At 45.4% G+C, this 15,612-nt stretch overlaps 1 protein-coding gene across 1 annotated transcript in view; it reads right to left on the bottom strand.

The window, feature by feature from the left end:
- LOC120999050 (vertebrate ancient opsin-like) overlaps positions 1 to 9,030 on the bottom strand; it is a 481,495-nt gene extending 472,465 nt beyond the window's left edge. The window contains exon 1 of the mRNA XM_040429925.1: positions 8,991 to 9,030. Coding sequence (XP_040285859.1) covers positions 8,991 to 9,030 — 40 coding nt within the window. The remainder of the gene's footprint in view (positions 1 to 8,990) is intronic.
- Between the last annotated feature and the right edge of the window lie 6,582 nt (positions 9,031 to 15,612).

The following is a 15,612-nucleotide window of genomic DNA, read 5'->3' as shown; positions in this document are numbered from 1 at the left end:
CAAGTCAGTCGGATGTTTATTTATAAGTTCCAGCTTTCTGCAACACCATCCGTGACACTTAATAAAGATAGAAGGATAAGGTGAGTTAATTTATTTATTTTTTTAACCCCCTCAATTGACATTTTAGTAAGCATTTTTGTATTAAGAATGCTATTATTTTTCCTTATAACCATGTTATAAGGGAAAATAAAATCTACAGAACACCTAACCCAAACCCGAACTTCAATGAAGAAGTCCGGGTTCGGGTCTGGGTACCATATTCAGTTTTTTATCACGTAATGCACCCGCGCAACAACCCAATCTATCTACAGTATCTATCTATCTATATATCTATGGCTCTATTTATCTCTATATCTACCCTTTCTCTATCTATAACTCAATACAACTTGGAAAACGAGGAAGCAGCACACTGTAGAAGCGAGGGGTGCACGTCAGGCCAGTGAGGACCAGCACCTAGGTCCAATGAACTAGAGGTAGAAAATCAGCCAGCAGCACTCCAATTTTGCAAGGAAAATCGTGTAGTTTATTGACCCAAAGTCAAGCGACGTTTCAACAGCTTGTTGCTGTCTTTATCAAGCCTAGTGCACATGTGTTACAAGCGTGCTTTATATAGGGACATTGATCAACTAGTAATTTAACACCAATTAATAAAACATAGTGAAAAGCAATAAACATAGTGATGCAAGCGGTTACATGAATATATAAAAATCACTGTCACAATCTGACAAGTATAGTGAGGATAAATGAAAATTCATTATTACAACATCCTTTACGTTGTGTACAAAAGGTCTTAATAAGTGAAGGTGAAAACAATAATTGCGTGAAATTAAAACACTCACTGTCAGCTGGGTGACTGTATGTAGTTCGAATCGTGTGCTCCGCGGCGTTCCCATTCACTAACGGCGCATGCGCGAGAAAAACAAATATCGCATTTTTTCTGACGTCTAAGAACTCACTGGCAACCACAATCAGGATGGCCGAGACAGCCTCACAAGTGGTATGCGCATGTCAAGACCGTAGTAGGAGCCGCCCATCAGTCTCTACGTAATCGTAGTCGCATATATGAATAATTAACTAGGTATAAGGAACGGGATTACGAAAATATGATTTAATGAAGGAACTTGTATAGGAGGTAAGGTCTAGGACAGGGATCAGCAACCTTCGGCACTCCAGCTGTTGTGAAACTACAACTCCCAGCATGCTCCTTTCACTTCTGTGGGAGTTCAGAGAACAGCCAAGCAAGTGTGCATGATGGGAGATGTAGTTTCACAACACCTGGAGTGCCGGAGGTTGCTGATCCCTGGTCTAGGACACTGTCAACCCGTGACCTACATGGTATACATATAAAGTCGCTGGATTGAGCGTCTTATCAACCTATGGAACGGATATAAGGAGGCTGTGCAAATGGTGAAAAGAGAAAGATACCCAACACTGGCAGGTCACGTTAGTGATCCATCAGTGTTAGAATAGCAGAGAAGTAGGCGTCGCCAGGTTGATCCCACGAACTGCCACTAGTCATACCTAAGGGTACATCACTCTACCACCAATGCATATCAGTCTCACAGCCATAGCTGTATATATAAAAAATTCAAGTACCTTAAAGAATATATATATATAGAAATATTTATTGAAGATATGAAGACTGTAAGGGCGGACAACTAGTACAGGAAAGACAGCATTTCGCATTGATATTGCAACAGCAGTCCAAGCATCATGATGTGGATCCAATGTGTACAAAGTGGGTAGCCAACTGGAGCCGCAATAGACTTTGTATCATACAGCACCACAGTTATGACCTTGAGAGTATTCTTTATCTAAAAACCAAAAGAGAGAGAAATTATATAGAGTTCTCATTAAAAAAAATTTTTTTGCTTGGTTAAACGCTTAAATGTATATACATGTGCATTCACTATACAATTGAGAATATGGATCAAGGATTAACGGAATGAGGCAGTACTAATCAACCCTAAAGTCGACATTTAACCCATTGGGTTTTAGAGTCTTTAAAGTGTAAATCCAATATAATTCACGTTTTTTGAGGAGAGCTCGTCTATCTCCTCCCCGTCTCCCTAGTTCTATCTGTTCCAAAATGCGAAATTTCAGATCATTCTGCGTGTGTCCTGCATCTTTAAAATGTTTGGACACAGGCAAGTCCATTTTCTCCTTCCTAATGGAATAGCGATGCTGATTAAGCCGTGTCTTTACATCCCACGTGGTCTCTCCAACGTACCACTTTCCACAGGGGCAGGTTAGCTGGTAGACCACGTAGGATGAGTCACAGGTACTTGCCTGTGTCCAAACATTTTAAAGATGCAGGACACACGCAGAATGATCTGAAATTTCGCATTTTGGAACAGATAGAACTAGGGAGACGGGGAGGAGATGGACAAGCTCTCCTCAAAAAACGTGAATTATATTGGATTTACACTTTAAAGACTCTAAAACCCAATGGGTTAAATGTCGACTTTAGGGTTGATTAGTACTGCCTCATTCCGTTAATCCTTGATCCATATTCCCAATTGTATAGTGAATGCACATGTACATACATTTAAGCGTTTAACCAAGCAAAAAAATTTTTTTTCATGAGAACTCTATATAATTTCTCTCTCTTTTTGTTTTTAGATAAAGAATACTCTCAAGGTCATAACTGTGGTGCTGTATGATACAAAGTCTATTGCGGCTCCAGTTGGCTACCCACTTTGTACACATTGGATCCACATCATGATGCTTGGACTGCTGTTGCAATATCAATGCGAAATGCTGTCTTTCCTGTACTAGTTGTCCGCCCTTACAGTCTTCATATCTTCAATAAATATTTCTATATATATATATTCTTTAAGGTACTTGAATTTTTTATATATACAGCTATGGCTGTGAGACTGATATGCATTGGTGGTAGAGTGATGCACCCTTAGGTATGACTAGTGGCGGTTCGTGGGATCAACCTGGCGACGCCTACTTCTCTGCCATTCTAACACTGATGGATCACTAACGTGACCTGCCAGTGTTGGGTATCTTTCTCTTTTCACCATTTGCACAGCCTCCTTATATCCGTTCCATAGGTTGATAAGACGCTCAATCCAGCGACTTTATATGTATACCATGTAGGTCACGGGTTGACAGTGTCCTAGACCTTACCTCCTATACAAGTTCCTTCATTAAATCATATTTTCGTAATCCCGTTCCTTATACCTAGTTAATTATTCATATATGCGACTACGATTACGTAGAGACTGATGGGCGGCTCCTACTACGGTCTTGACATGCGCATACCACTTGTGAGGCTGTCTCGGCCATCCTGATTGTGGTTGCCAGTGAGTTCTTAGACGTCAGAAAAAATGCGATATTTGTTTTTCTCGCGCATGCGCCGTTAGTGAATGGGAACGCCGCGGAGCACACGATTCGAACTACATACAGTCACCCAGCTGACAGTGAGTGTTTTAATTTCACGCAATTATTGTTTTCACCTTCACTTATTAAGACCTTTTGTACACAACGTAAAGGATGTTGTAATAATGAATTTTCATTTATCCTCACTATACTTGTCAGATTGTGACAGTGATTTTTATATATTCATGTAACCGCTTGCATCACTATGTTTATTGCTTTTCACTATGTTTTATTAATTGGTGTTAAATTACTAGTTGATCAATGTCCCTATATAAAGCACGCTTGTAACACATGTGCACTAGGCTTGATAAAGACAGCAACAAGCTGTTGAAATGTCGCTTGACTTTGGGTCAATAAACTACACGATTTTCCTTGCAAAATTGGAGTGCTGCTGGCTGATTTTCTACCTATAACTCAATACATCTATCTATAACTCTGTAATCTCTATCTCTAGATCTCTTTGTCTATATCTGTATGAATCTCTATCTATATCTTATCTATCTATCTATCTATACATCCACCCACCCACAAAACTATCTATCTATCTATCTATCTATCTATCTATCTATCTATCTATCTAGTTTTATCTATCTATCTATCTATCTATCTATCTATCTATCTATCTAGTTTTACCTATCTATCTATCTATACATCCACCCACCCACAAAACTATCTATCTATAACTTGTATCCTGTGTTAGGATTGAACTGTTACTGTCTACGTCGGTGAGTAAACCACTTTTGCTTGGACTTCAGTGTAATGCTGTGATGTTTTGCTTCTACCCTGGATCACTTGAATTCCGGTTGCTTGCAACCTGCCTAGCCTGATGTTGTTGAATTGCTGCTTTTCTCTATCTATCTATCTATCTATCTATCTATCTATCTATCTATCTATTTGTATCTATTTATCTGTCTATCTAATCTGTCTGTCTAGCTCTCTGTCTACACTAATGAAAAATGAAAAAAAAAAAAACATCTGAGAGACTTAATGTGATTGAGGTGAGATGGACAAAGTATAAACCACTAGTAGTGCCTGGTAGTGATGAGCAGCATAGGCAATATTCATTTTCACGATATTTTTGCAAATTTTTCCACTAATATTCGCCATAAATTAGCAAATTCTAGAATTCATGATCTCCAGTCATTATTTTCTTGATTGTGAAAATCGGCAATGTAATATGCACGTATTACGCGTGCAATATAGACGTGGGTCACTTTTGCTACATTTTTCAAGCTGCCAGAAGTTTCTTGAGACTGGAAATGCACAGTACAATAATTCCTATCACACTACCTAACACCCTGCACTGGAACCTATCGGCTACACTATATGACTATCTAACTTACACTGACTGACTATCTCCCACTAACTATCTGTATTATATATATGAGCTAACTAACTATCTAATGTAATTGAATAAGGATCCAGATGACTCAGCAAAGCACAGAGCACAGCAATGATACTGCTCTCTCTCTCTCTCTCTCTCTCTCTCAGAACTGCAAAAAACAGCAGAAAATTGATGCTGGGGAGTTTCCTATACAGTAAGAGGTAGGCAACTTTCCTATTGGTTGCTAGGGATGTTGCTAAGCTCAGACAAAGATATTGCAGCCTTCTCATTGGCCCACAAGCAAGAAGCAAGGGGGTACTGATGAAAAAAATTCTAGAATATTCGCGATTACGAAGATATAGCACTATGATCTAGATCTTCGCGAATTCTCGAAGTGCCAATATTCACAATATAAATTTGCGATTAGAATATTTGCGATCAACACTAGTGCCTGGTAAATCACATAAGCAAAGTGCTGCAACCTTCACTTTGGGTTCTGCAGCAGCAGGGTATATGTTGAGGCCGGATCACATTAATACACTTTATATTTTCTCAGTCTCAACTGTATAGTATTACGTTTTCTAGGTGTCCTTTTATTCATTTCCTGGTAGTGTATTTATCTAACGATTGTCAGATTCCATTGGCGTACATACCGTGGAGACGGATCATGCTAATGCTACAAGGAGGTTCCTCTACTGCTTCTTGCCATAAAACAATGGCATTTTCTTGAAGCGGCCACTAGGAAGAGCTCAGTGAATATAGATTTTACAGCTTGCATTGAGTTCAATGTAACTGTATTGTGAGAAGGGTATCGTTTAGGAGAACCGATATCTGCCATTGAAACAGTTAAACTGTGTGTGGTAAGCATAGGCGTCACTAGATGGGGGCAATTGCCCCCCCCCCCCAGGTTATTCCTTGCCCACCTGCTGATTCCCCTTTAAAACGCTGGCTGCCGCCGCTAGTACAGCCAAACTGAAAGTACTGCCCATGCTGCCCACCCGCTTCACTACGGGCTCCTCGGCAGTTGGCAGACAAGTAAATCTTCCCCTGCCCACCTCAGCTGCTATTGGCTGGGAGGGAGAGGGCACTACTGCCATTGGCTGCCTGTGTATTTCAGCCTAGCAGGGCCTGCAGACTCAGAAAAAAATGCAGCTTGGGGATTTAACATCAGGAAACATCGTTGCGCGCACCTCCCCCTACCACCATGCCTAGAGAAAGAAGGCACGAGGACAGAGCACTTTAGAACTGTAAGTACCTTTTATATCTGCGATGCACCCCTGACCAGTACCCTTTGCATTACATGCACCCCTGACTAGCACCCTTTGCGTTACATGCACCCCTGACCAGCGCCCCCTGCGTTACATGCACCCCTGACTAGCACACCTTGCGTTACAAGCACTCCTGACCGTCGCACTCTGCGTTACACGCACCCCTGACCGTCGCACTCTGCGTTACACGCACCCCTGACCGTCGCACTCTGCGTTACACGCACCCCTGACTGCTGCATTCTTCTACAAGCAGAATAAGTAGTATTAGTTTCACACACCAACAACACCCACAGGGTTTTTTCACAAAAGGGTGAAGAGTTTGGAGAAGTCAGGAGAAGTGAACAATATAGGACAACATAGCTGATTTGAAAAAAATTCTCCAATTCAGCTCACTTTCCTATTTAGTTATGTTGTTCTAGATTGTTCCCTTCTCCAAACTCTTCACCCTTTTGTGAATAAGTCTATGAGCATCTGTTCATTGGTCTTCTTTAGTGACATGTTCAACATATGGGATTATTTTTCACAGCCCTGATGTTTGCTGAATCTGCTTTAAACTATAAAGAAAATTTTTTGTAGAGTGTTTCTCTCTTTCTCAGGTCTGAAGCAATACCGAGGAAGAAAGGATAACTCTTGAAAGCTTGTCTTTTAAGTATTAGGTTAGTACAATAAAAAGGTATCCCTGCATACCGCAATACTATCGTATTTTGTAATCTAATTTATATATACTTCTTTCATTTTTTTCAGTAGTATGATTAAGTGGTGAAAATTATTAGTGCACCCCCATTTTTGACGGTGGTATATTATGTGCCCCCCCCCCCCCCCCCCCTTATATATTGTTCCTAGAGTCGCCACTGGTGGTAAGCTTTCGGTGCGTCTCTGGGAACCGGAAGGTTAACCCAGACACAGGCAGGGTTGATAGCCTGTTTTGTCTATGTTAGCCATGGCTAACATAGACAGATTGTAAAATACGTACTGGGACCTGCTTGTACTGGAGTGAGTGAGGTTGGCAGTGGGACGCTCACTCCACCTGGGCTTCAGTCCTGGGCTTCCATAGCCCCCTAATTTAAAGCTCAGTGTAGAGCTGAGCAGTGTGGCCATACCTGGAGAAGCTTACTGCTGAACTACAGAAGGTATTGCATGTGCTACTCAATACTTACCATTTGTACCTGTGGGCCGGGTAGCCGGTCCCACTAATAGTCAGGGACTGACTTGTTATGTTAGGTACAGGCTCAGCCGAGCAGTTTTTTTTTTGTTTAAGCCTATTTTTTAAGGCTATGCTTATATTTAAATATATGTGTGAAATAAAAACACTTAATTCAGACCAGTGGCGTAGCGTAGGTTGCCAGCACCCGGGGCAAGCCAAGTATTGCGCCCCCAACCTGTGACCACGCCCCTTTTTACAAATAATGCAGTAGATGTCATCTGCAGTCCTATGTAACACCACAGGTAACACAGGGATAACTCTGAGTACAGATAATGTAGTAGATGGGTGTGAGCCCCAGAATTCAGGACACGCACAGTGTGACCTGAAGTCTGGGGCCAGGCGTCGGCAGTGTGGCCCAAATTCTATATCCACACCCCCCCCCCCAAACAGATATTTGTATGGACATAACATACATTGCTATGAAAAATACAGGAGAAGACCGCACCATACCTGTTACATCCAGTGACCTCTCCTGTGATGTAGACTTTCCTCAGCATCTTCATTCGGAGATAGGACCGTCATGACACCTTCTTTCAGCCGCGTCTCGTCTCTGTAGAGTTTCACAGAAAATGTTTGGGATTTCTCACTTTACTATCATCCTCAGATAACAGATCTCCCCCATAGTTCCCATAACTATAATGCCCTCTGTATAATTATAATATATACTGGCCCCTCTATATTATTATTATTATTATTTCCTCCTCTGTATTATTATTAATATTAAAATGGCCCCCCTCTGTAGTATTATAGTAATAATTATGCCCCCCTTCAGCATACAGTCCCATGTAAGATACAACCTTCCCCCTGCCTTCAGCCCCTCCAGCATACAGTCCCATGTAAGACACATCACTCTCCTGCCTTCAGCCCCTCCAACATACAGTCCTATGTAAACAATATCACACTCCTTCTCTTTGCCATCTGCCTTCAGCCCCTCCAGCATACAGTCCCATGTAAGATACATCACACCCCTGCCTTCCAGCCCTCCTTGCACAGTCCCAGCTACTTTCACACTTGCGTTTGGGGTTCCGCTTGTGAATTCCGTTTGAAGGCGCTCACAAGCGGCCCCGAACGCATCCGTACTGCCCCAATGCATTCTCAGTGGATGCGGATCCGCTCAGAATGCATCAGTCTGGCAGCGTTCAGCCTCCGCTCCGCTCAGCAAGCGAATACCTGAACGCTGCTTGCAGCGTTCGGGTGTCCGCCTGGCCGTGCGGAGGCAAACGGATCCGTCTAGACTTACAATGTAAGTCAATGGGGATGGATCCGTTTGAAGTTGACACAGTATGGCTCAATTTTCAAACGGATCCGTCCCCCATTGACTTTTAATGTAAAGTCTGGACGGATCCGTCTGAAGCTACTTTCACACTTAGAATTTTTTCTACAATATAATGCAGACGGATCCGTTCTAAACGGATCCAAACGTCTGCATTATAGGAGCGGATCCGTCTGGGCAGACATCAGACGGACCCGCTCTGAACGCAAGTGTGAAAGTAGCCTAATAAAATGCATCACTCCCCCTGCCTTCAGCCCCTCCAGCATATAGTCCCATGTAAGATACAACCCCCCCTCTGCCTTCAGCCCCTCCAGCATATAGTCCTATGTAAAACACATCACTTCCCTGCCTTAGCCCCTCCAGCATACAGTCCCATGTAAAATATCACCCCCCCTGCCTTCAGCCTCTCCAGCATACAGTCCCATGTAAATAATGTCGTCCCCCCCCCGATTCCTTCTCCCTTCAGCCCCTGCAAAAAGCCCCCCCAAGTAAAAAATAACAGACAGTCACTATTCTCCTCCACATACTTACCTTCACACTCTGCTCCTGCTCGGTAGAATCTCCCGCACATCGTTAGGCCACGCCCCCTGGATGACGAGACTCCGCCTCTTCCCTTGACATCATCATACCTCCCAGGATCAACTACATTCTCTTACACTACGCGCTCTCTACTGCCTCATAGGCTTCAGGCTGAAACCTATGAGGAAGAACGGAGGGGACGGGAGCCATAGGCTCCCATGACCCTCATTGAAGTGTTTGCCGCCTGGCGCCCCCTGCAATTTTGCGCCCGGGGCAACGGCCCCCCCGGCCCCCCCACGCTACGCCCCTGATTCAGACTTTATCCTGTCTGTGTCACTTCTTCCTGCACAGCTACCAAGTGTCTACCAGAGCGACCCTCAACATATGGTGGAGGATGCGTGCTCTGATGCAGTGAAACATATGTGAGATTGTGGAACAGCTCTTCCTGTATAATGCTATGCATAATTAAACTTTAGGATTGTTATTTTGCATTTCAGCCACAGGAGGCCGCTGGTTCTCTGTTACAGCTAAGTTACTGCTGGATTTAAATATGCAAAGTAGAGGATGACTCATGCTGCTGGTTGCTGAAAGGAGAACCAGGAAGTGAGAGCTGAGATGGTGAAAGCACTGGATGTGTGAGATAGAATCCGGTTCCCTCCTGGTGTCAGAGTGTCCTGGAGTGTTCCTGTGTGTTATCGCTTTCCTCATTTGTGACTTCGCTGTATCCTGGGGGTCCCTCCCATGTTCACGGCCTTACAACTTGGCGTAGTCGGCAGGATACAGCAACCATTATGGACGGGAACGCGGCGGGAGACTTTTCCCTTGACGGCAGTCGTGCCGGATCAGAACCCAGCTGAGGGTGCACCAGCGCAAGGCCAGCTTGCCCCCATTGCAAAGCCCGCCCCAGTAGGATACATCACCGTAGGGGCGCTACTGCATCATCTGCCAAAGTATGACAGACTAAACATGACGTTGCAGGACTGGAATGAAAGGGACACCCTAAAGAGCGTGCTAAACTAGTGCAGCTGCGGAGCCACTTCTTCAACCGACCACAGTGAGAGGGTGAGACTCTGATGCAGTACTCCAATGCCCTACTGGAGACGCTCAAAGAAATAAAGCGGCGGGACCCAGAGGTCATGGGAGCTTTCCGGGAGGTGGACAGGCTACTAAGAGATCAGTTCATAGTGGGGCTCTCCAACAAGTTCTTACAGGACAAGCTGCAAAAGATGACCCGGACGGTGGCCAACATGACATTCTACAGCATCTACCTAGTCGCTGTGGAGAGAGAGGAAGAGCACATGCCTGTGACGGTGAGAGTAGTGAGTAGCACCCATGCTACAGGACGTCAGTCTGCATCTGAAGACTCTGATTCCTTAAAGGATGTGGTCCAGGTCCTGCGGACAGAATTGAAAGAACTCCATCTGGAAGTGTCCCAGATGAAGGCAGGATCGCCCCGGCCTCCAGAAATGACCCCAGCGCCCCACGCCACTCCACCTAGGATAACTCAGGTGCGGGGGCACATCAAAATAGGACCCCTCTGTTGGGCTTGTCTACAGTACAGCCATAAAGCCAGAGAGTGCCCGGAACAGATGAAGTCCGAGCCGACGTTAAACTTCCAACTGCCGCAGTAGCTGGGCTTATGGCGGCGGTGCACACGAAGCTAGGCCCTATGTGTCACGACTGTGACTGATCCAGACAGGTCTGGGAGGAGAAGGTCGCAGCGACTTGCTAGTTGCGATAGCTTGTGAGTTTGCTCCGTGGTTCAGGGTATGTCATCTGGGTTTTGCCTTGTGAACCTTTTTGTCCTGACTGGGAGTTTGTAGGCATCCTTCTCAGGTGAGTCCTGTCTGCCACTCCCAGCTACTATATTAGTTTCACTTTCACTTGCAGTCATTGCCAGATATAGTCCTTACTTCCAGTTCTATTCTGACCTTTGAAGGAGATCGTTTGATGGTGTTGCTGTGGAGCTCTTGTCCGGCATGGACTGTCGTGATTGGGATCGCCTTCTCTGCTCGTGACTGGATAAGTCTATCTCTAATATAGTTTGTTTGTTGCTGTCTTCCCCTGCTGTTCTCCTAGACATGAGTGATGGTGACTAGTGCTCCCATCGGCCTTTCCCCACTCTAGGCTTTAGGGTGACTGAGGGTTTAGGCATCCTGCTCGCCCGCACGGGTTCACACCCCGTCTAGGGTATCAGGGCAGACAGGTGCCAGCTTAGGGTTAGTCAGGGGTGGCCATACTATTCCCATCCGTAGATAAGGGTCCCCCTTCCCCTCCGTCTGGTGCGACACGACTGCTGCTGGGGTAGCGGTTGTGACAGTATATCTGGCCTTTTTAAAAAAAAAAAAAGTGAATTTTTTTTTTTTTTGCTTGCTGTTTTGCTTTGTATTTTTCTGTTCCACTATGGATCCGGTTACGGTTTTGGCGAAACAATTTCAGGGATTATCCCTTGAAGTGGCAGGATTAAAAGCAACAGTGCTGCAGCAGCAGCAGCCATCCTTGGGTTCCACCGTTGCTACGGGAAACCAAGGTACTCCTGAGCCAAAAGTGGCTTTACCTGATAGGTTCTCAGGAGGGAGAGACCAATTTGTAACCTTCAGAGAAGCTTGCAAATTGTTCTTCAGGTTACGCCCTAGATCCTCCGGCGGTGAGGAACAACGGGTGGGTATTGTAATTTCTCTCCTGCAAGGAGATCCGCAGGCTTGGGCTTTTTCCCTACCATCAGACTCTCTGGCCTTACGATCAGTGGAGGAGTTTTTTGAAGCCCTGGGTCTCGTATATGATGACCCGGACAGGGTCTCACTGGCTGAGTCTAAGCTACGTAGACTTCGGCAAGAGAACCGGTCTGCTGAACTATATTGTTCCGAATTCCGTAGGTGGGCTACTGATACGTTATGGAACGACTCGGCCCTTAGGAGTCAGTTCTGCCAGCGGTTGTCTGAAAAATTAAAAGATGCGCTGGCGGTATACAAGGTCCCTGGGTCTCTGGAGGCTGCTATGTCTCTGTCCATAAGAATCGACAGACGACTCAGGGAGAGACTATTAAATTTTACGGAGGCCTCTATAGGGCAGGGATCGGTTTGTTATGATCCAGTCGAACCAATGCAAATAGGGGGCGCCACTAGACGGGTGAATCCTCCTAAGTTCCGCTGTAGGTCAGAGGTTTGTTTTCGTTGTGGGGGGAGGGGTCATTTTGTAAAGGTTTGTCCCTCAGAACCCAAGAGACCACAAACAAAGGAGCCGCCGGGAAAACTAGAGTCCCCAGATTGTGCGGAGGATAACAGTCTGGGCGTATTCGTTTCCTCCATACGCATGTCTCAGTTTTTGTTGTCCGCTACCGTTGAGGTGGGCAATAAGACTGAGATCTGTTCCGTCTTTTTGGACAGTGGGGCGGGGGTCAACTTGGTGGATTCACGGTTTGCTCAGGCTCTGGGTTTTACTCCAGAACCGATTCGCAGAACTATTCCTGTTTTTGCCATCGACTCCTCCCCTCTTACTCAGGAAGAGTTAACTCAGATCATTCATAATATCCATCTGCAGGTAGGGGACCTCCATAAAGAGCATATCTCGTGTTATGTCCTGGACGGTCTTCCGGCTCCTATGGTATTGGGGCTTCCCTGGCTGGTGACTCACAATCCAGAGGTGGATTGGCAGGCCGGGGAGATTGTGGAGTGGAGTGAACATTGTAAGGACAACTGCTTGAGTAGTAGGTGCTCTACACTCTCTGTAACATCTTTACCTGCCTTTCTGTCAGATTTTATGGATGTGTTCTCTGAGAAGGGTTGTCAGGGGTTACCACCTCATCGTCCATATGATTGCCCGATTAATCTACTACCTGGGGCCAAACTACCTAAAACCCGGTTATACAATCTTTCCGGCCCGGAGAGGAAGGCTATGAAAGATTATATTTCGGAGAGTTTGGCTAAGGGACACATCAGACCCTCTTCTTCACCTGTGGCTGCAGGGTTCTTTTTCGTTAAAAAGAAAGATGGGGGCCTACGTCCTTGCCTGGATTTCCGGGAATTAAACCGGATAACTATCCGAGATCCCTATCCTCTTCCTCTCATTCCCGACCTCTTTAATCAGGTTGCTGGTGCTAAATGGTTCTCCAAAATGGATCTCAGAGGAGCCTATAACCTGGTTCGCATCAAAGAGGGGGATGAGTGGAAGACGGCTTTTAATACTCCGGAAGGGCATTATGAAAATCTGGTCATGCCATTTGGTCTTACTAATGCGCCTGCGGTATTCCAACATTTTGTCAACGATATTTTTAGTCACCTTATCGGGAGATTTGTTGTGATATATCTTGATGACATACTGGTCTATTCCCCGGATCTGGATACACATAAGATCCATGTGAGACAAGTGCTGCAGATATTAAGGGCCAACAAATTGTTTGCTAAGTTAGAAAAATGTGTGTTCGCCGTAAAAGAACTGCCATTTCTGGGGTATGTGTTGTCAGATTCAGGTTTCCGCATGGATCCAGAGAAAGTCCGGGCGATTATAGACTGGGATCTGCCTGAGAACCTGAAGGCATTGCAACGCTTCCTGGGGTTTGCCAATTTTTATAGAAAGTTTATAAAGAACTATTCCTTGGTGGTCAAACCACTGACGGACATGACCCGAAAGGGATCCGATTTCTCCAAATGGTCACATGCAGCCAAAACTGCCTTTGCATCTCTGAAGGAGAGATTCACCTCGGCCCCTATTCTCGTACAGCCAGATGTCTTGCTTCCTTTTATTGTAGAGGTTGACGCATCAGAGGTGGGGGTGGGAGCGGTACTATCTCAGGGCCCGTCCCCTGGTGAATGGCGTCCGTGTGCTTTCTTTTCGAAGAAATTGTCTACTGCAGAAAGGAACTATGATATTGGCAACAGGGAACTTTTGGCTATTAAGTTGGCTTTTGAGGAGTGGCGTCATTTTTTGGAGGGGGCGGTTCATCCCGTCACGGTGATTACTGATCACAAAAACGTATTATATCTGGAGTCTGCTAAACGTCTCACCCCTAGACAGGCTCGGTGGTCGTTATTTTTTACTAGGTTTAATTTTGTAATAACCTATCGCCCGGGGGCAAAAAATACTAAGGCGGATGCATTGTCTTGAAGTTTTCCTGGAGGGGGTGATGTTGAGGTACCAGAGCCCATTTTGCAAAAGGGGGTGGTGGTCTCTGCATTACACTCAGGTTTGGAGGTGAGGGTGTTGGAAGCTCAGGGGGACGCCCCGGCCTCCTGCCCCTCAGGTAAACTGTTTGTGCCAGAAAATTTACGACTGGAGATACTAAAAGAACACCATAACTCCACACTGGCAGGACACCCAGGTAGTAGGGCAACCTCTGAGTTAGTGTCTCGTCGGTTCTGGTGGCCTAAATGGCGCCAGGAGGTGTTGAATTTTGTGTCTGCATGTGCTACTTGTGCTTGTTCAAAGGTAGATCATACTCGTCCGGCAGGGCGTCTTTTACCTCTGGCCATCCCCAACAGGCCTTGGACGCACCTGTCAATGGATTTCATTACGGATCTACCAGTATCAGCGGGGAAGACTGTTATTCTTGTAGTTGTTGACAGATTCAGTAAAATGGTGCACTTTATTGCTCTTGCCGCATTGCCTAATGCTAACACACTGGCTCAGGTTTTTATTGACCACATCGTGAAGCTTCACGGGGTCCCTTCCGATATTGTTTCGGATCGTGGTACCCAATTCGTTTCTAAATTTTGGAAAGCTTTTTGTTCTCGTTTAGGGGTTCATCTGTCGTTTTCTTCATCTTTCCATCCACAGTCCAACGGTCAGACTGAACGTACCAATCAAAACCTAGAGACATATTTGAGATGCTTTGTTTCCGAAAATCAGGAGGAATGGTCATCTTATTTACCGTTAGCCGAGTTTGCCATTAATAATCGTCGTCAAGAATCCACCGATAAGTCACCATTTTTTGGTGCGTATGGTTTCCATCCTCAGTTTTGTACGTTTAGTGAGGGGGGGCCGTCTGGGATTCCCGAGGAGGAACGATTTGCGTCTTCACTTTCTTCAGTGTGGCAGAGTGTGCAAGAAAGTTTTAAGAGAATTGGTGGTAGATACAAACGTGCGGCTGATAGGAAGCGCTCTGAAGGTCCGGACCTTGGGGTGAATGACTTGGTGTGGTTGTCTACCAGAAATATCAAGTTGAAGGTTCCCTCGTGGAAATTAGGTCCGAGATTTATTGGTCCTTATAGGGTAATTAAGATCATTAACCCGGTGGCTTTTCGTCTGGAGCTACCTCAGACTCTAAGGATCCATAATGTCTTCCACAGGTCTTCCTCAGATATCTTAAGAGATATGTAGAACCTCCTGAACCATTGCCACTACCGCCTCCTCCGGTGGTTGTTGATGGCAGTCTTGAGTTTCAGGTAGAAAAGATTGTTAATTCACAATATGTTCGCCGCTCTCTTCAGTACCTGGTGCACTGGAAAGGTTATGGTTCCGAAGAGAGAATGTGGGTTCCAGCATCAGAGATAAAAGCGGACAGACTCATTCGGGCTTTTCATAGCTCCCATCCGGAGAGGCCTGGTCTTGAGGGTCCAGGGGCCCCTCGTAGAAAGGGGGGTACTGTCACGACTGTGACTGATCCAGACAGGTCTGGGAGGAGAAGGTCGCAGCGACT

Source organism: Bufo bufo, chromosome 4 (assembly GCF_905171765.1).
Source record: "Bufo bufo chromosome 4, aBufBuf1.1, whole genome shotgun sequence".
NCBI lineage: Eukaryota > Metazoa > Chordata > Amphibia > Anura > Bufonidae > Bufo > Bufo bufo.
Note: the sequence above shows the minus strand (reverse complement) of the source record. Positions and strands in the feature narration are given on the sequence as shown.